Consider the following 20624-nt stretch of genomic DNA (forward strand, 5'->3'; position numbering starts at 1 on the left):
TTTGCAGGCTCATGGCTGAACTCACAGTTTGTTACTGGCTATCTTGATAAATCTGTTATTGTTTTTTAAACGTGCACAAGCGATAGGATTCTTTCTCCCCCTCCTTCTGCTCTACCTTGCATGGTAACTTGCATTTGTGTGTCTTTCTTATGAACAGAATTTATTTTAATGTTGAGCTTAAAAAGTTCAGTGTGTAGTAAGTAAAGCTGAAATAAAATTATTTTATAGTGTTGGTATATACTAAGAAAAAATAACATAAATATGAACAACATTATGAATATTTCAGAGGTGCATGTAGTAGAGCTGCATTTGGCTGATACATGTGGTGTGTGTGCATGTCTTTGTACATATACATCTATGTATAATGAGAAAACAGAAAAGATGGTTCTTGTGGGAAAGACAGGGGTCCTTCTTTGCGCATCCCCAGTTTGCACCATTTTGAGCTAATAATGAATGGCATAATTCTACAGAAAGTCTGGTGTCCTGAAGTCTCTGGAATATTCTCTAAATCCTTGTGAATTTTTTATAGTTCTGGGTTTGTGTGTGTGTGTGTGTGTATTGTTTGTTTGTTTGTTTGTTTGTTTTGGTTTTTTTTGTTTGTTTGGGTTTTTTTTGAGAAAGAGACTGGATATTTTGCAGATTATGCAAGATGCTATGCAAGACTTAACTGTCGCAGGATACATTTTTACCAACAGCTGAAAATTAAGTTACTTTCAAATACAAAGTGGGGCAGAGCCAACTGAGGTTCTGCATATACTGAGTTTAATGAATCAACTCAGATACAAGCTGAAGGGCCCCAGGCATTAAAAGTGATAGATTTATAAGGAAGAGAGATAATGTCAGGCACAACTGAAGTTTGCCAGCAAATTCCAAAGACATTAAAAATATCTTTTGCATTTGTTGAGGTGTTTGCTTTCCTTAGGGTGGATGTATGGTACCATTGTAGTGGGCAGCAGATCGAGTTTTTTTTCTGTTCCCTGCTTAATACAAATAGGTGACTTGCACTTTCAAATGTAGTAAACTTAAATACAGCATCACACAAAATATTTTTGTGTGTCAATTATGCACAATAGTCTGTTTGGCTGTTAAAACTGCTAAACAATGGTGTATGAAAGATACTCAGTGTGATTCACTATCCAGTCTTGGTCTAATTCTCTGCACTGGGAAGTTGGAAGCACAAACAAGTTATCTTGCATTTGTTAATTCATCTGTTACATTGTGTTATTGTATATTTTGTGTATATTGTATATTTTTGTTGTATATTATTGCCTAATTGCAGTATGTTGAGACACCTTTAACACTGGTTCTGGGATATATATTCAGTGAATGCTAAACATGGGTATATACTGCATTTATTTATCAACGCTTTTGGCTAGCAAAATTTGCTGAACTACTTTTCTGATTAGTTTGTCATTTTATAGTATTTATAATTTTACAGTAACTATAAAACAAAAAAATTGCTTTGAGAGTACTTGCACATCCCCTCTTAAGTGCACTTTTGGCACATCCTATCACTCTGGCTAGTACTGTCGTGGATAAACAGCTGCACAAAGAGAGGATTTTTGCAAGCTCTGAGGCAGTCAGATTATTCAGATATCATCTTGCACTGGCCTTAAGATGGCCTGTTACTTTCAGCCCTGAAAATAAACAACTATTAATCACCTAATGGCAACATGAGTTGACCAGCACTTACGGCTGTCTGGACCTCAATCTAACTCTACTCAAAAGCTTTTCTCATGTTTTCTGTCACCCAGGATAAGAGGCAGTTTGCAGCCAAGCATTCCTTTGAGAGGGCTGCTATGAATTTAACAAAATATTTGAAATAACCTCCATCACTCCTCTCAGCTTTGATCTGGAGCTTAAAATGTGTAGAGACAAACAACTGCAACCTTGCAGCAAAAGTCTCTGGAGAGTGAAGAAGTAGAGTATGTTTTTTGTTTGTTTGTTTCAGGAAAAACTGAGTAACAAGCAAGTACCTCATGAAAATGCCTTTTTTTTTTTTGGCCTAGGTTTAATCTGGAATTGTTTACAAAGACCATATATGGAACAGTTCTGTAATGCAAACGAAGTCCTCTTCTCAACACCTTTTTGAAGTATGCCTTACAATAATTTTGTGGCGTCTTAACAAATGTACACAAGTAGCATTACTTAAATAGAAACAGAATGGGAAGATACTGCTGCTTGAAGCATGAGCACAATAACTCACTCATAGACGAATGGAAAACTGTGTGCTAACCCTGCATGATGAATTTGTCTTTTGCAAGGAACTGTGTAGGTACAACAGTTAGTTGGTATAGGATATTGGATGTGCTCCCTCAGAAAGGAATTTATGCTATTTCTGAGGAAAATGTAGTTAAGCTTTTCATATTGTTCATTTCAGAATGTGATTATTCACTTACTTCTACCCATCATCCAGGGTGCCTTAAGTCACTGCCCTGTATTGAGAAGGATATACAAGACAAGATCCTTATTTCCGAGAAATTTGGACTTCTCTTCAAGTTACTAGTGAGGTAGCTGAAACACTGTCTCTTAGCTGTAACTTCTTTTAGATGGATAGTGGAACTAACTTCCCAGACAGCTAAAATGCATTGTTTGCCAGAAGGCATACTGAAGAAAGCATACCAAAGTGATCTCAGTTAATGCTAGAGACAACTTCGACCATAATTTCTTTGAAACAGTTAAGCTGTAAGGATTAACAGTTTCTTTCCAAAATGTTGATGTGAGTAACATGTTAATGTTCACTGCGACAGCATAATCCCACAGTGCAGACATAAGGAGTACCTTACAGTCTCATTATATCGTGAAATTTTACTGACTGGTGAGCTTCTACCTGACTTTAAAGATGCTGAGACTGAAAAAGATGTTTTAACTGAAGTATACACGTCCATTGTCAGAGATGAGCATCTCAGAGGCTAATGAACAACAGAATGTTTCAATAAAAGTTAGGATATAAACCAACAAAATTTGAAAAATTCAGAGTTCAGTCAAAGCTTAAGTCAGTATGTTTTCTTTCTCATTCAGTGCATTAGTCCTCATGTAGAAAGCCTTGATCCCTGTAAATCAGTGTAACCTTAATGTTATTTAATCATAGCTTTTAAAAGTTAATTTCCATAAGAACTATATTAAAAAAAAAAAAAAAAACTTGTCATTGAGGATTATAAAAATCCTTTATTTGCCTGGAGAACAGCACTCGGATCTGAATGAATAAGTGTTAGTGACTAATGTGTTTCGACAGTTTGTTTATTAAAAATGTATTATGTAGATAAGTTATATTATACTTACAATATTTTAATGACAGTGACTTGCATGGTTTTTGATGCATTCTATTAATATGCATTTTAAAATTACGATATGCAAAACTCTAAAATATTTAAAATGGTCTGTTATATCCACATAAATATCACTTGATTTGTTTTTATTTCTCCAAATGCCAAGAGCAATTAAGTCATACTATAAGCCTGATGAAATACAGCTGTTTGATTGATGTCTTAACAACCTTATTGCAGAGGGAAAAAGACTCTAGTGTAAACTAGAATTAGTCAGTGTAAAAAAAAAATCATTAAAATTTAATTGTATCCAAGAGAGGTGTGACTATAAAGGTGGAGTCCTGATATTGGTTTCTGTCCACCATTTTTTGATAGCTCCAGCATTCCAAATCAACTGAGTATTACATCAGTATCTGTCAGTTAAGGAAATGCTTTCCTCAACCCAAAAGAAATTTTCTTTTTTGAAGCCAAAACCTGCTTGGAAGTGGAAGTCTCATAAAATATTAATAGACTTTAATTTTTTTTTCCTTGTCTTCAGTAAAAATAAGACTTTGCCCACCTGCTTTGGTAACATCAAAGCTTAAAGCAGATTAGGTTTTACTTGCTTAATTTTACCGTAAGCAGAACAGACTGGATGCCTAGATCCTTGAGACGTAATACTCTAACTTCCATGTGGGGTTTGACATATTGCTTGCTAGAGCCATGGACAAGTTTCCTATTATTTTTAAAAGTATGTGATCAGAACTTGTTTAATCTTCTCTTGAGCCACGTTTGACAGCTATTTTTGTATGGATACTACTGCAGGTAGACAAGTACCTTAGGAGAGCTTGGGACCAACAATGCTATTGCATTCTGGAGTTACAGATTAAGGATCTGATTTTTATTTTTTTTTATTTTTTCCCTTTAAAAATCAGTTACTTGAGTTTTCTAAGCTTTGGAGTTTACTTTTGGTTTTGACCCAATTTGATAAAGTTAAAGAAATAAGGATCTGTGTAATACCTTGAAGGCATATTTTATTTAAATCATAGTGTGTGTGTCACTGGCACACAGAAGCATGAGAAGGATTTAAAAAGTGAAGCGGATAATAAAACACACAGTTATCTTTGAGTTGCATTCAGATGCACTTCCTTTATGAGCAAGTACCTTAATTTGATTTTTAAACTATACAAATGAACAGCAGTAGAAATACTGTATTGCAAATTATTGTGAACAAAGCTTGTGATAGCTGTTTAAACGGAGAATTTCTTGGTAATCAAAGTCAGTTTTTAAGCAGTGGCTTTTAAACGTTTGCCAAGATATATAATGTTGTGTCATTAGAAGTAAAGTGTTCTAATATCAACCAACTGACCTTACTTGAAAATGTGGTCTGCAGTTGTTACCCACTAGTCTAGCTCTGCCAATATCCAGTTCCTTCCATTGACATAAATGGGACTTCTACAAGCACCCTAATCTGAAGCTCGGGTCCTTAAACTTACAGTATCTAGTAGTTTTTAATTATTATATCTATAGAGTTCATTAGTACTACTAGTGAAACCAATTTATTCAAAACGGTGATTCTCAAGAGACGTTACTAAATTAACTTAGAATGGAATCATTTACTTGTGTATTCTTTTAATTATTTTTTCTAGGAGATAAGTAGTGATATCAAAGTTGTAACGTTCTTATTTGCTTGATACTTTAAAAGTGAAACAATGAAATAAAGTCAGCTTTATTGTTCCCTCACTATTTCAATGTGAGGGGCCAAAATGCAGACCTTCAAAAATGCATTTAGATATGACCTTGATAATTAAAATACCAATCAGGTATGCTGCTATGCTTTTGTGTAACGAGTACTCAGCTGAATCTGTTTGATAAAATGTTTGCTTAAATGCATGTGTATTAGGGACCTCATATAACAGCATTTAATTACGAGTCTCTTGGAGTTAAAATTATTTACATTATGTTGAGATGTATAGGCTCATCTATAACAAATAGACTAAGATAAATAGAGAGAACACTTATTTAAAAACAACTGCAAGATGTTTTACATTTCTGGTTAAAATTGAGTAGTGTTTTGAAAACGCATTTTTCATAAAACCACATGCAAGGATTTTTGATGGTGAAAAAATTAACTCCCAACATCCACATGTCTAGGCAAATCCTTAGAATCTAGTATGGACCCCATACAGACATTCCAGAGGAAAAGGCTTTACTAGAAAGTAGTTTTTCTTGAAGTGCAGTAGAATATGTGCAAGTCTGCAAGGCCGCTTCGATAAATGTCTGCATTCTTTTCTTGCAGAAAATTAGTTCAACTGGAGGGCAAGTTAAAGCCAGGTTAAGTTTTTATTTATTTTATCTTCCTTTTTTTCTTGGCACATAAGAAGATATGGGTGTTTTGTGGGGTTTTTTTGTTTTGTTTTGTGGGGTTTTTTTGTTTTTGTTTTTTTAATGAAAACAACCTTTTAGCTCTTTGTGCTCTAAACACATTTCAGGTTATCAGAATTTTACATTCCTGGCTTTTCATCATTTCTCTGTGAAACTCTTTCTTTCCCAGAACAAAGGACAGTGTCTTGGGATTATCAATGGACAAATCTGAACTCTTATTTAAGTTTCTTTCAAATTAGGTGTAATTAAACCAGTACAAAAAAATTCTCTGAACCCTCTCAAATCAGTGCAAGGCTGACTTATTTAGAGTAACATGATCAGATGCAAGTTTTATCTAAAGTGCTGAGCTTGTAGTTATATTCAAGCTATATTTTACTATCTTCTGCATCTAACTTAAATCTTTCAGTTTATTCTTTGAGAAACACCGTCTGCTGCCCTTAGACTAAGTTTAATCTTCTGCATCAAGCCTAAATTAGGCTGTGGTTCCCTGGCAGCCTAAACTAATCCATGTGCTTTTGTGATCCTGCTTTCTTCTTAGCATGCTGTGGGGTCAGAAGTCTGTATGCCTCCTCCCTTTTGGCACTTCAATCACTCTGACCCTACACTGAAGTGCGTCTAGCTTTTTTGGTTGCCTTGGACTAGCAGCTTCTAATGTAAAAACCAGACAATGACTGAAACAGTTTCTATAATGGTAGCAACATATTTATTGTTTGCTTTTGTTGTGTTTTTTTTTTAAGTGATGCAACTTGTGTGGACAAGTCTTGCTATGTGTATTATATTCTGAAGGAAGCCTACGTTGTACCACTTGCTGCTTCTATGTTTACTGCACAACACACGAAATTAACCAAACCTTAATTACTTAGATCTCTTTTCAGCTGAATGGAAAGTCCTTGCTTTTTCATTTTAAGGTTAGACCTTCTCCAAACAGCATGCCTTGCCCATGAAATGAGATAACCTGGTCTGTATTGTATATGGTAGTAATGCAGCGTTAGAACTATTTAATATTTTCAAATGATAGCAAATAGGAGAAAAAAACAAGTTGCCTTTCCATAGCAATACAAAGTATTGCTGCCATTTCAATTTATTTTCCTTTGTAAGCAGTAGTTAGTTACCAATTTGTTAAATGTTACAAACAATGCAGAAATGAATTCTTAGTTTTACTCTGCAGTTTACAACATTGGGTTTCGTTGTTCATGGTACTATATCAACGGTTAGAGAAGGAATCAAACTGTAAAGAGTAGTTCTTTCTGCTAGGTTAAGCTTCCCTACCTCATCCCCTTATACAAAAAGGTTAAGTGTCTTTTCAAATTAAGGCAGCAGTAATTAACCAGTGACATTGTTTCTGATTTGCCAACTTTGGGTGTTAATGAGAGAGAAATTAGCACTTAGCAGCAGGAGTTCCTGGTCATCACAGGCAAACGCTTAACGTGACAACAAGTTAATTTTGGTCTTAAGTACTCCACTTAAGCATTTTTAAACAAAAGTACGGTGTGGTTTTTGTGTGATTGCACATATGGCCATAACAGAAGGTATGATACAATACAGTAGAAAACTTAGTGTGCATAGGTATCACAGGGTAAATGCTAACACAGACAAAAAGAGAAATTATGTATTTTTTCACGCTAAATATGTAGTTGCTCTTGCAATTAGCAATATGAGGCTGTTCCTGTATACAAAGATTTTAATCAAAATTGGTGTTTCTCAACATAAGTGAATGATATTCCTGAAAACTTGATTTTCTGTAATGATGAGATGATTGTTAGGTGATCTTTTTGGAGGAGTCTCAAAATATGTTAGTTTTACAAAAAATTGTAAGTTAAAATATATAGCAAATGTATGTTTATGGTGTGACCAAGGGATTCAGAAGGCCACACAGAGCAAAATGAGCTTGGGCTGAGCAGCTGCCCATCAGCATCAAGTTTGTTTGTTTTTTTAATCTGGTACGCACTACTAATAAGCAAGTTCTCACTTACATTCCTGCGTGAAGTAGTACAGTAGAAATGTAAGGCCTCCTTGAAGGTTTTAGCTTTTAAAACAACTTTGGTTAGTACATAAGTGCATCTCCACTTGCCTTTTGCTCCTTGCTATGGGTAAGACTTTGCTTACTTCAGTTGAGGTCCAGCACGAGCCTCAGAAAGTGGGAATGGAGAGAAATCCTCAGGTAGTGGATGCTGTTGGCCAGCTAGAGGAAACTTAATAATCATCCTTTTATGAGCATTTCTTTAGTCTATGCTTGATTCAGTACTAAACGTGTTGGAGTACAGTAGATAACGTGACTGGATTTGTCACCATTTTAGCTTTTCCAGTTTCAAATGGCATTTTTTAGTTGCAGAAATCCCATTTGTCAGTGTGACCTCAGCTATGCAGTGGGGTAATTTACTTTGCCACTGAGCTGCAGCCATTTCTAAGTTGGAGAGCAGTAGCCATAAACCAAAATGTTACAACATCGTATAGCAGTTTTGGGTGAAAGACCACCATATCTAATTGAAATGGCAGGAGGAAGCCACAGGGGTTTCTTCTTTCTTTGATGCCTGTTCCATTACATGAGCACATCAAATAGAGTTTTCCCTCCATTGTTGAAGAGAAACCATCCTAATGAAGCCAGTCTGGCACTACTCACATGTGAGTGCTTGGGTTGTTTGCTGAATGAACATTTAGGTTACTGTGCATCCCCCCAGCACATTTTTATTATATTTAGCAAAAACTGGCTACCATATTGGTTGAGTACTAAGCACAGCTCTGATTATAAACCATTACATGACATTCTACTGAAGTTCTTCTTGTACAGACGATATCTAACAGCTCATCCTGGTCTGTTGTTTTTGGCAAGTTCACTGCAGCATATAATAAATCAAGGAAAGAAAAAGCTTTTTGGCCTAATGTTGTACAGACTGCTGTAATGCTAGACTACAGAAAGCAGTTCTGTTTTTAGACATCCTTTTACTAACCCAACATTCATAATTTATGATTTCACTGTAAAATTCCTGCAACACTACACCAAAAGTAGTGCTGCCCTTTAATTAAGTGCTCTCAGTAGGAAAAACGTGAAACTGATGTGCAAAACATATCGCAGTACACAGTGATTGATAGTGATTACTTCTTTATGAACCCAGCCTGAAGGTCTGAACTTCCTGATGGGTAAAATAGTCCACAGGGCTACTTCCTGAGATTGCCTGGTGGGGATCAGTCAGAGCTAGTAATATTGGAGGAATTCCTCAGGCACATTTCAGACATTACAGCAGAAAGTTTCTGCTTCTTTACGAATTCTGTTTTACACTAATAATTACCTGAGTAGTAATTCATTGGAAATCCTATGTTAAGGGTTCATTGTTGGTCTTCATGGCATTGTAATCTGTGTGAACACTGTGTGAACAGGGATTTGCATCAGCCACTCTGTTTAACACCAGTGTGTCCTAAGCTGAAAAAGATGAGTCCAGGGCAAGAGAAAGTTCTCTTTGCATCAAAGTGACTAAATGTTATTTCTTAGTTAAGATGCAAGTCTGTTTTTACTGATTTCGGCAGAGTACGCAAAGGGGGGAAGAAAAGGCTATTATAGATTGTTTTAATCTAAATCATTTGTATTCATGGAATTTCTATTCATGGAATCTATATATCAATTCAGAATTGACTAAAATTTGAAAACTAAGTGGAGGTCAAACACTGTCTCCAGTTTTGAAGTGATATTAACAGAAGATTTACTTGTGTTGGAATTGCAGAGGTGGGGAATTAAAGGTCAGCTAACACAATCACATAAATTCTTTTTCTTGATATAGATTTGGCCCTGGATTAGTCATCTACTGGTATGGATTTATTGAAGAGCTAGACTGCCATCGTGAACGTGGCATCCTGCTCAAAGACTGCTTTCCTACTGACATTGTGACTCTGCGACACAGCATGGCTCAGCGCTGATGGTGGGAGGAAGAGGTAAATCCGGAAGCAATTTTACTTTCCTGCGGTGTAAACTAATAGCAGCATCTGCCCTGAACTTCAGTTGAACTCCTGCTGCCCATGCTTATGCTACTGCCTCTTTACACAAATATATCAAGAGTTTCTGTTTTGTTTCAGACCTCTGTTGTGATCAGCCAAAAAAAGACAGACACAACCCACTCATTATCAGCATTTCTGTCTCTGTCTAGCAGCTAGTTTCTAGATACACATAATCTTTCTTCCTTCCGGATGGCTTCTTCTAGCATTTTAAACAAAAACAAAAATGCAGATGCTGAAAGGTGTAGCTTCCAGTATTTATTTCTGTTACATCCACCTTTAAAAACATGGGGCTTTTCAAGGTTTCAGTCACAAGTTTATTTGATATTAGCGATCTAGCAGGAAAAACCTATGCTAGTGTGGAAAATTGGTAAAGGCTGCTATTCTGGGGCTTACCACAACACAGTGCATAGCTTATAAAGCCCAACTGGTAAAACTGGTTCCTACAGTAAATGGGCAGATTTTGAGAGAGTAGTTGGTGTGTTTCATTGCAGTCTGCTTTTAAAAAATAAAAAATAACAGAATCCCAAGTTAGCTGTTTAAAAAAAGAAAAAGCTCTTCAAGGGAGTGGAGGTAAAAAGCAAGGATTTATCTTATGTCAGCCTGTGGACTGTATAGCATGTATTACTTTCCTTTATAAAGTTGAATGATGCCAAAATAACTTCTGTTTTGTCTTCCCCTCCTTCTCTCACTTCCAGGAATCCATACCTTGTAGTTTTTCTCTTTCTAATCTGTTTGTAACCCCTGCAGGTAGTGTACCACGCAATTTTCTGACATACTAAAGTCTAAGAGAACAACGTACAGAAGCTGACTATGAGGATTATTTCTGGAGATTACCTTCCTGGAGTTCAAGAAGGGGAGTGAAAAAAAGATAAAACAGCACTAGACAGATAAAACTAAAGTGGGTTTAAGTTTCCTGAGTATTCCTGTATTCTTGTAAAAGCATTATTTTATTCCTGCTGAAACTACCAAGATTGGAGGTACAGCGAGGTGGGTGTTAGCCCTCTTTAAAGTTCTGGAGGGTTCAATCTCATTCTTTCTGTGTGCTCAGCATCACTCAGGCAGCAGTATTTAGTTTCAGTTGGAAGCTTATTAATGAAAAAAAGTTAATTGGGCTTAACACAATATAATACTCTTTTCTTGAATATCTGTTAGTGAAGAAAGGACAAAGATTTTCACAGCAGTTAGGCATAGGTACTGATCTGTTCTGGAATTAGAGGTATGATAACAGTCCCCTTTAAAGCACAAGTTGATAACCTCTTCCAGAAGGAAAGGATCTTTAAAACATTGCTGTTGCATATTCATCTTTCTGAAGTTGAGAGGATACTTCATGCAACTGTATTATTTCAAAACTCACATGTGAACTATTTGCAATCTAATATTTTTTCTTATAGTTAAAAAGTAAATCTATTCAGTTTTTTTCAGATACATAAGTGGGTTTTTTTAGTTTAAATTTTTACAATTCTTTCATTATCAGGAATGCAATACCGTTAGCCTTAATGCTTGTCCCTTGTTGCAGAGGTAAGCTAGTACATCCCAGCTGCAGTGAGTAGCTGGTGTATAGAGAATTTTCTTAGGTTTGAGTGCGTAGTAGTAAAAAGATCAGTTAAAGAAAAAGAGTTGCAGTTGTTTGAATATATGTTCAACTATCTGAAGTACTGAGCTTATTCTACCTGACCAGCTTTATGGATCTGCACATAAAGATACAGAAAAGCAATCTGTGAAGTGTACCTGCTTGATGTTGCTGCCCCTGGGACTTTTAACTGTGGTTTAGGTTAGCAGAGTGTGCAAAAATCAAGAAGAGAATTAAAAAAGAATTAAGAACTGAGCATTATTATAGTAGGAAACTTAGAAGTAATAGATGCCTATGTGAAATAGGCTTTAAGGGCAAGCTGGATTTGTTTTAGCTAGTGCATATGCTTTGTGTTGTATGAAATCATTTAAATCAGCTTTTACATTATGCACTAATGCTGGTGGGTTTTTTGAATAAATTAAATTTATCTGCACAGATGTCGAAAATTCTGCTCAACCTGCATTGAAGCTTTGCTTTGTTTTTACATTAACCAAATTTATGTGAGGACACATAGATAAATCAGGTTAGCCTTGTATTTGTTTATTTATTCACTACCTAACGCTGTGACATGGCTGTACTGCTTTCTAACCTGCTGTCTTTAATCAAAGTTTTGACCTAATCTTTATATATATTGCTCCTTTAAGAATCTGTGTATATTAGAATGAAGTTGAAATAAACGACAGAAGAGTACACACTACTAATTTAGTCACATGCAACCAAGCAAGCTTTTCCACCACAGAAATTATGCTGTTATGCTATTTTAAACTCTGAATAAAAGATATTGTGGAAGTTTAAACTGCATTGTTCTCTCTACCTGTATCTTGCAAGAAAAAATCCTTTGTATATTTCCTATCAGATGTAAACATCAACTTTAATATTAAAAGAGAGTACTGTTTCTTTGTGGGTTGTTTGGGGTTTTTTTGTTCTGTTTGTTTACAGCAATGTTTGTCTTTAGAACTCTATACCACTGGATTTGGCTTTAATGTTAGAGTGTTCTGTGGAGTGTGCTAATGAATTATGCCATGTGAGAAAACAGAATTGTGCATAAAACTGAATGATGTTCTCACTGGCATATATAGACTTGCCAAGCATCTGCTCTTACAAATGCTGTTGCAGGGTCTGTTTGGAGCTTTAGACATTAGTGCAATTGTGTTGAACATGGAATTGAGATTTCCTCATATAGAAGTAGCAGCATGATTGTTGCAGGGCCCACTGAGTGTATGATGGTCCAGACTAAGAACATTTTTAGCCTTCCTATGTTCGGAGAGATCATGAGTTTAATAATCTTCCCCTGGAGCAGAGACCAAATACCTTCCTGTGCTTACCTCACAACGTTGTTGGTTTTTTTTTTTTTTTTTTTAAGTAAGAGCATAGATAGATCAGAAATAATTTTTATTCTGTTTTGTTGTATTTGCTCATTCAAAAAACCTCACTCTCTTACAATTTGCTTTCACATTTTTTTTCCACCACATCTTGAATTTTATCTACTGTGCAGGCTCCTAGAAAAGACTTTCCATGGCCCTTACCCTTGACCTCCTCCCCTTTTTATTTTCTATATTATTTATCAGTTTCTCATTTACTTATTTAGTATCTTTCCATTTGCTCTCATTTCCTCTTTAAAGAATCTGTTTCCTATTGCCTGTTCCTGACACTACATCTGAGGAGTGCCATTTCCAGTTCTGTATGCAGTCAGTCTCACCCACCATGTCAATTTTGGACCAACTTAAATAGCAGAGTCCAAAATTTCCTTCTATTGCCCTGCGTTTTAACATAGAAGCAGTGTAATGCTGTTCCTCATTCTTTTGTCTTTTTCACAGGCTGTAATCGTAGACAGAACAGAAGCTCTAGTGCAGTTTAATCATTCCTGTTTCTAACAGAGTTGCACAATGGACTGTCAGCAGTACATCTATACTAGAAAATAGGCATGGTCTATATAAGGAATTTAGTTGTAGCCTTAAAACCCCTGGCAGCACTTCTGGAAGGTCTGTGGTCTACCAAAATCTCCCTGATTCAGAAGGAAAACAGGGCTAGCTCCCTGTTTTCAAAGCATAGTTGTTCTGGTAAAAGCTTGTAGATCATACAGGTTGTTGTCATCTTCCAGAGATACTTATTACTATTCCAGGAAAAAGAAAAAAAAATGTAAAACTGAATTCAATAATTCCTTTTACTTCAGCTGAAGTAGTCTATTTAACTTGTTTCCTAACAGGATCTTCTGATTGCTAAGTTAAAATGAGTTGTTACAGACTTGTGCTTGTTATTTTGGAGATGAGGTTACTCTAACACCTATGTCGCTCAACTATAAATGCAATATTATGGAATAAAAGAGCTGGCTCCCTCCAAAAAAAAAGTTACACCTCTCACATTATTTTAAATCACAGAGGGCCAGTTGTTACAGATTTGCAGGTTATTCAGAAATAACTGTTTTATTACATTGACAAAAGAAGAAACCTCAAGGGCTTGCTTTTACAGTTGTGTGATAGGAACTTAAAGTGTGCCTGCTGAAAAATGAGCTAGCTAACAATGGGAGCTTGGCAGCAACCTCACCATTTATAGAGAAACCGTCTATCTAGTACGATCTGTATAAAATAGACCTTGCTTAGGTTAGGGAAAGGTCACAACTTACACAAAGTTTGGATAGTCTAAATGCGTTACTCAAAACTAACTCTCCTGTGTATAGTAAATATTATTTGAAGCTGTATTATTAAGAACATGCCAGGATTCAAAAGATTAAATAAGGAAGATGTAATTATGAGCTAAATAATAAACAGAGCAGTTTTAGTCCCCCTTGTATTTTTCACTTTCCTGCTATTGTTTCATATATGGCTGTTATACAAAGAGCAGCTTAGGTCAGCTACTATAAATTATGGTTTTTGTACAATAGTAATCTACTAAAATTATTTCAAAGCTGGATCAAAGAGCTTCAAAAGACTTTGTGAAAACTTTTCCACATAATAAAAAGACTTCATTTTGATGTCCTATTTTTAATCAAGATTCCTTTCTTGATTTAGATTGTATCTTATAATGCTCAGCTAGATGTTTTGATATTATGCTATTGGAACACAAGAGCTGCATAATTCATTTGCAGCCTAAAAAAAAAAAAAGTAGAATATCAACTTCTTTTTAAACGCATAACCTGAAAAATATACCAGGTAATGTTTTCCTAAGTTAGCCTAAGTAAGTGAAAAAACTTTCATTATTGCAAAGGAGGAAATTCAGGTAAAATTTCATTTGAAGTTGTCTTATTTTTTTCTTTAATAATAAAAAAATCACACTCTCAATTATAGCAATTATTCAAATTAATAGCATTAGGTCTGCTCAGCGACTTTTAGCTGACACCACGTCCTCTAAACCGTCAGTTCTCCTCCTGGACTTTCTCACTCCTGGCTTTCACCTAATGTGAACAATCACATGTCATCTGCACAGATCCATAGATGTGGCATTGCGATGTCAAAACAAAATGAAATGTCAATGCAAGTGCATGGAGACAAAGTAACAATATTGAAACCGTGTCAGTACGCATCTACAGAGACCGTGTTACTCTGTCAGGGTGATTTTAGGAAGATCACTTTGAAATGTTAAAATGAAATGAAACTAAGTCAATTAGGTAATAACAATTGAGGTTCAGGGATTAATTGAGGGCCTAAGGTGAAGCCAGTGACCATTAACCCCAGCTGGTTATTAATTCTTGGAGAAATATCCTTGGCTAAGGTTATCCTTATTCCAAGGAGGAGGTTTGTTTGTTGGGTTTTTTCTTTGCCTATGTGGTATAAATACTTTCTACTGTTGCCTCTACCGATATCATGTAGGGCATTATAAGGCATGTTAGTGCTAAGTTAAGTTTTCATAGAAAGTGAATACACCTAGTACCAGCATGTTTGTTGGGTTTTTTTTTAATAGGTATAATGACCTTTCGAAAATTTAATGTGATGTCAATATCATATTTACCTCTAAGAACTTTCCTGGTTTAAATTATATGAACAAGGAGATGCTTCCTCACATTGACACAGCATCAGCCATCTGCATTACACAAGTACTCATCATAAAAGCAGGCATGAGAAGCAGTCAAACAAGAATTACAGGACTTCTTCCAACAGTAATGGTATTAAGTAACTATTCCTTAAGAAATGCAAGACAATCAGCAATTCAAGGTTATAAACATCACGCAAGTTCAGACTTCCAAACTGTAGGAATGTAACAAAGACATAGATGTGACTTATGATACATAATATTCATTTAGTACTATCAACAAGCAATTCTTACCTGGATCAGTGTCCAATGGACTGTATTAGCATCCACAAAGTCTCCCCAGATCCCTGCCCTAAGGAGAAATAACATGGAAATAAAATTGTTTTGTATATTTATTGCTTGCTTTTTGTTTTGTTTTTATAAAAGTACACTTACTGTATTCAATTATTACTACTACCACTAAAAATCAGCTACCCTTTCTCTTACAAAAGAGACAGTCATTTGTTTGTTTTTTATAAGATGTCTTGGTAGAGGTCTTCAGCAAAGGGCAACAACTGCCTGCATATCCCTATCTAACAGAGCAGTATTCCACGTTTAAGTGGTGAGGTGAATACAAAGACATTTCTGTGAGTTGACAAGTAACAGTGACACTGACAGGCATGGCAGGGACAAGTGGACGAGCTTCACACTGAGAAGCCTGCTCAGGGCCCTTCGTAGAGCCAGCAGGTTTTAGAGTTTGAACTGTTTTTGTTGGGTTTTTTTTAACTGGGCTCTATCTTCAGGATGAAGCTAGAAGTGCTTCAGAGGTGTTACAAGCATTTCTAAAAGCATTTTGAAATTTTCAGCAGAAGACCACTGTGGAAATGCAAGGTTTGTTATCAGAAAACAAAAATGGTATAGAAATACCACCCCACCCCCTAAAAAAATAAAATTAATTTAGCTTTTCCACAACAAGCATCCACATCACACTCAGCATTCTGTACTCTGCCTCACCATGATAGTTCCATAATGAATAGAAAAAAAGTGATCCTTTTTTTTCCATATGCACTTTAAGTGCATGTGTTTGGCATTTCATTACGTAGAAATGAATAAACACTTAAATTGTCTGGCTGTACATCTTGAAAAGAATGTAGGTACAGGTGAATCTGGAGACAGTTGCACCCTTTCTGACACAAGTCCAGTTATACAGATCATCCTGCAGATCTGTCTAAATTATTCTTAGAAATCCAGTGATAGAGATGCTTAGTAAAAAATTAAGGGAATCCATTCCACTACCCATCTTTATTTGGTTAGAAAAGTCTTCTGTCTTAACTTTTTGCTATACAGTAAGCCTGTTAGATCTCATTCAATTCTAAATGAATACAGAGACTCTGACAGCTGCATTCTTTCTCTGGCCTTCACCATATTTGAGTATTTTTCCCCTCAGCTATGCACCTCAAGCTCTTCCAATATTTTCGTGAAAAGTTGAGATTGTCATAACTGTTGCTCTGCAATCATTTCTTCCAAGTTGTCTATTACTTTGTTCTGCTTTTAGAAATACAGTGCCTTATTTACAAGATCCCTGCAAATATATTCCCATAATGACAAGTTGATGTCTTCTATTTAGGCTGGGGTCCTTTATATTGCTCACATACAGTTTATCCCCAAGTCATCGTTTCACCATGCAATTATTTTCATTCCCAAATACTATTGTTAATACATGTAATGCTATAACATGATGGAAAGTACAGCAATAGTAGAAGAATGGCACAATCCTAGGTTGCAGCAAATGAGAACAATCCCAAATGCAGTAGTTGTGGATACAGAAACAAAGGAAGAAAAACTGTTTAGAAGGCCTCTGGTAGGCAGGGATCTCCAGCAAGATAACCTTCCCTCCACTGCCAACCCTAAAATGAGGTCTGGGAAGGGATGAATCCTGGTTCCAGCCCTTCCACTCTCTCAGGTGCATTGCTTGCACCTGAGCTCCCCTGGGTTGGCCCTGCCTTCCCACCAGGTGCTCAATCACTGTTTCAGGACATGACTTAGCATTTCCAGAACGATATATTTTTAGAGTTCTATCTTCATAGAACCCTCAGAGTTGGAAGGGACCTTTAAAGTCTAACTCTAATACCAGACATCACAGAGGCATGCAAGTTACAGCCCAGTTTTGGAAACAAACATTTACTTAAAATATATAATAAAAAGAATAGAAAATATCTGCTGAATGGAGCCCAAAGCAGCAGCAAGTTCTTTCACTTAGGTGCATATTCACCACAAAGCTCCAGGCTCTGAGTTCCTGTAGTTGGTTTGACTGTCTTCATGAGCCTATTACTGCTGGTCCAAGTTTTCAGCTATATTGACACGCTGACATCAACCTTGCAAAATGTTGGAGACTTCCAATGAAACAAGTTTTCCCATGCTTTCCTTTCACCCCAACCTTTCTGAAAGTTTTGCAGTAGGCAACCAAAAAGGTAAAGAACAGTAAGAGTAGTTTGTGCTTCAGCAAGTCACAGCCCTGGGAAACTCAATGTTTTCTGTTCTGACAAGCAAATGTGTCAGAGGAATGTGAGATAGTAAGTGTCACAGGCTGGGATTTGTTTCCCATCTACCTAATCCACACTGTCCTAAGATTGAAACAACCCTGTCCAGGAATGCTTTGCAAAGCTTTTTTTTTTTTTTGCTGTTCCTTGACCAGAGATAGATACTTACTCAAATAAAGCTAATACTAACTGAAGACAAATTAAAATAAAGTCTCTCCATTTCAAGCAATGGTGGGAAGTTTTAATTTTGTCTAAGATGTGGTACATCTTAGATTGCAAAAGTAACACTGAAGAATCTATTTGGATTTTATTTGCTCATTATAGGCAATCTTTACTGTGGCATTTGCAATCTTCCTGTCCCCAATTTACAAGCCATACCTCCCTCCCCTTCATTAGTACTCAGGCACATCAACATATTTATACATAGCATTCTGTTTGTAAGAGCTCTGTCAGGAGTGCTTAGACTGCAAGCTATATTTCTCATCCTAATTTCTCTCTGTCCCAGGTGATGTGAAAGGGGCTATAAGTTTGTTTCTGGTTTCTTTTTTACTCTAACCTGCATTGCTAGATTAATCTGAGGGAACTAGTGCAGCTTTGCTGGCATCTGCGTTCAGAAGCATCACGCTGATTTATAGTGGCTGAGGATTACCCCATTACTTTTACATAGGGACTACACTTCATTCAGCCTTAGGTCTTCTGCTGAGGTCCTGGCATGTTAACAAACCACCTTTTCCAAAGCAGGCAAGGTAATTAGGTCTCACCCTCCTTTCTGGGGCATCCTCTAAAGGTTACAGTGACCTTTACTAGCAGTGACAATCTGTTTTGCTATCCTTGTGCCACAGCAAGTGCAGCAGCAAATACCAGCACAATAATCAGCAGGTATAAGCTTAACATCTTGTGCTTAAACAATGAACCCAAAACTACCCTGTGCTCCTCAGTGCTCTTTCACCAATGAAACTGCTTCACGCTTCTCCTGGAGTCTTTTTACTCAGTATTTCTTTTTCCATGTATAAACAAAGTTAGAACTGAAATATATTTAAGAAAGTACTGTATAATGCATCTTGAAGCCTTCTTCCCCATCCTCCTCCACTATACTAGTTGAGTCCAATTCTTATTTCATAATCAATTACCCAATACAGCTCTGCTTGTTTCACACAGAGGAAACAGCAGCCTCCTTCTCCCCTACACTCACACTGGCCAAAGGCTTTTGTGCACTGTAAGGACTGCCCCAATGAGCTCCTCCACACATGGCAGGACTCCCAGTAGCATTCTAGAGCAGCCAACAGTGACAACATACACATATGTAAGTTATGCTTTTAAATGCTAGCCAGGCAAATACATTGCCACCAACCCACTAACTGTTTTAAAGCAGAATGTTACAACAGACTTCCTTTGTCTATGCAGCCCATGCCCAACAAGCCCATAAGTGACAGCTTCCTGTTTTTATAAATACCAACAGCTACACTGCAAAATGTTTTATGATTTCTTGGCCTCGTATTTCCTCAAAGATATCAAAAAGTATCTTCCTGAATTCTTTGTCAAGGTGCGTTCAATGTGAATCAGAAGCAAAAGGGAACAAAGGAAAGGCCCCGTCATGGGGATGAAATCCTAGGTTTGAGTCCAAGCCTCAGTTGTCCAAAGTCAGAAGAACCAAAATGCAACTCCTCAGTTTGACAGATCTAGTGCCCCTCAACACTGAATCAGCAACAGGATTAGAATCATAGAATGGCTTAGGTTGGAAGGGACCTTAAATTCACCAGCCACAGTCCTTAGCACAGTTCTCAGCAGAAAAAGGAATTAACAACTCTGGCTTAAAGTCTGAAAGCAGTTTTCCAGCATGCTCCCATTGTCTGCAGCCTTACTCTGGTTTCTCACTGTCTGCCTCCTCACTGTGGTGCTTTCTCTCAGCTCCACAGGTCCAGATTGAGAGGCAGCATGTGAGACTTGTACACCAGCTAAATACTTCCCATCTGTGTGAAAAATTGAGATATTTTTAAATAATCATTTCAACATCTAGTTTGCTTTCTCTAAAGTGAGAACTACGGAGAGAGAAAGTACAATTTGACCACAAGATTAGGCTGTTTTCTTCTGAAATATCCTTGATTGTGCATGTCTGCTTATGTTGTGGAACAAGACCTTCTCTGCTGTAAATCAGTACCCTCCTGCAGCAACTTCAGCACACATGCATACCTGCTGATTTACAAATTGTAAAGCTCTAGTGATGCAATTTAAAAGCCAGTGCTTGGAGAAGGAACACAGAAATGATATAGTCTCTGCCAAAAACATCCTGAGGTATGTATTACAAGATATTGGCAAGTTTTAGGTACGTCTGAGTGGCACAAAGTATGCTGCATGACCAATGAGCACACTGAAGATGTTGAGATTTGTCATGTTATAAGAGTTATCTTTGAACTGGTAAAGTTACCTGTTTGCCATTGTTCATCTAATTATAAGTGCATATAAAGTACTATTTTAATTTGATTAAGAAAAAAAGAAATCCACAGCTTTCAGAGATGCAACTGATTTGTTCTCTGGCTGATACAGCACATTGTAAGACTATTTTGTTCATTTTTTTAAAGTGTATTTATTGAATTACTGAGCTCAGAGATAGCTCAGTTTACAAAAGTGCTGAATGATTTTTTCTTTAAATAACAGTGCATGCTTCTGTTGAGCTGCTTGCAAGACACAGACCCACCATTATTCTGTATTTCTAAACAAATGAAAGCTAAACAATGTGTCTAAGAAGGCTAAGGTATGGCTGAACTGAACCAAGGGATGAAAGCACATGCAAGTGTCTTAACAGTGTATTTTTCCACTTCTCATATCCTACTCAACCTTACAATGATCCAAACACCTGAAGTTTTTAATACAGAGCTTAAGGCAAACACTAGGGGGCCAAGACAGACACAGCCAGAGACCTGGAAGCATCATCAGAAAGTCTGTTCACAAAAT

At 36.6% G+C, this 20624-nt stretch overlaps 1 protein-coding gene across 3 annotated transcripts in view; it reads left to right on the forward strand.

Moving 5' to 3' along the window:
• The window catches only part of CDIN1 (CDAN1 interacting nuclease 1), a 107678-nt gene extending 97540 nt beyond the window's left edge, over window positions 1-10138 (forward strand). For all 3 annotated transcript variants that reach the window (XM_065754313.1, XM_065754286.1, XM_065754295.1), the window contains one exon: window positions 9404-10138. In XM_065754313.1, coding sequence (XP_065610385.1) covers window positions 9404-9539 — 136 coding nt within the window. In that variant the 3' untranslated portion in view covers window positions 9540-10138. The remainder of the gene's footprint in view (window positions 1-9403) is intronic.
• The last annotated feature ends 10486 nt before the right edge of the window (window positions 10139-20624 follow it).

The sequence above is a fragment of the Cyrtonyx montezumae genome, unplaced genomic scaffold (genome assembly GCF_038088225.1).
Source record: "Cyrtonyx montezumae isolate F1298 unplaced genomic scaffold, pur_monq_1.0 scaffold_10, whole genome shotgun sequence".
In the NCBI taxonomy this organism is placed as follows: domain Eukaryota; kingdom Metazoa; phylum Chordata; class Aves; order Galliformes; family Odontophoridae; genus Cyrtonyx; species Cyrtonyx montezumae.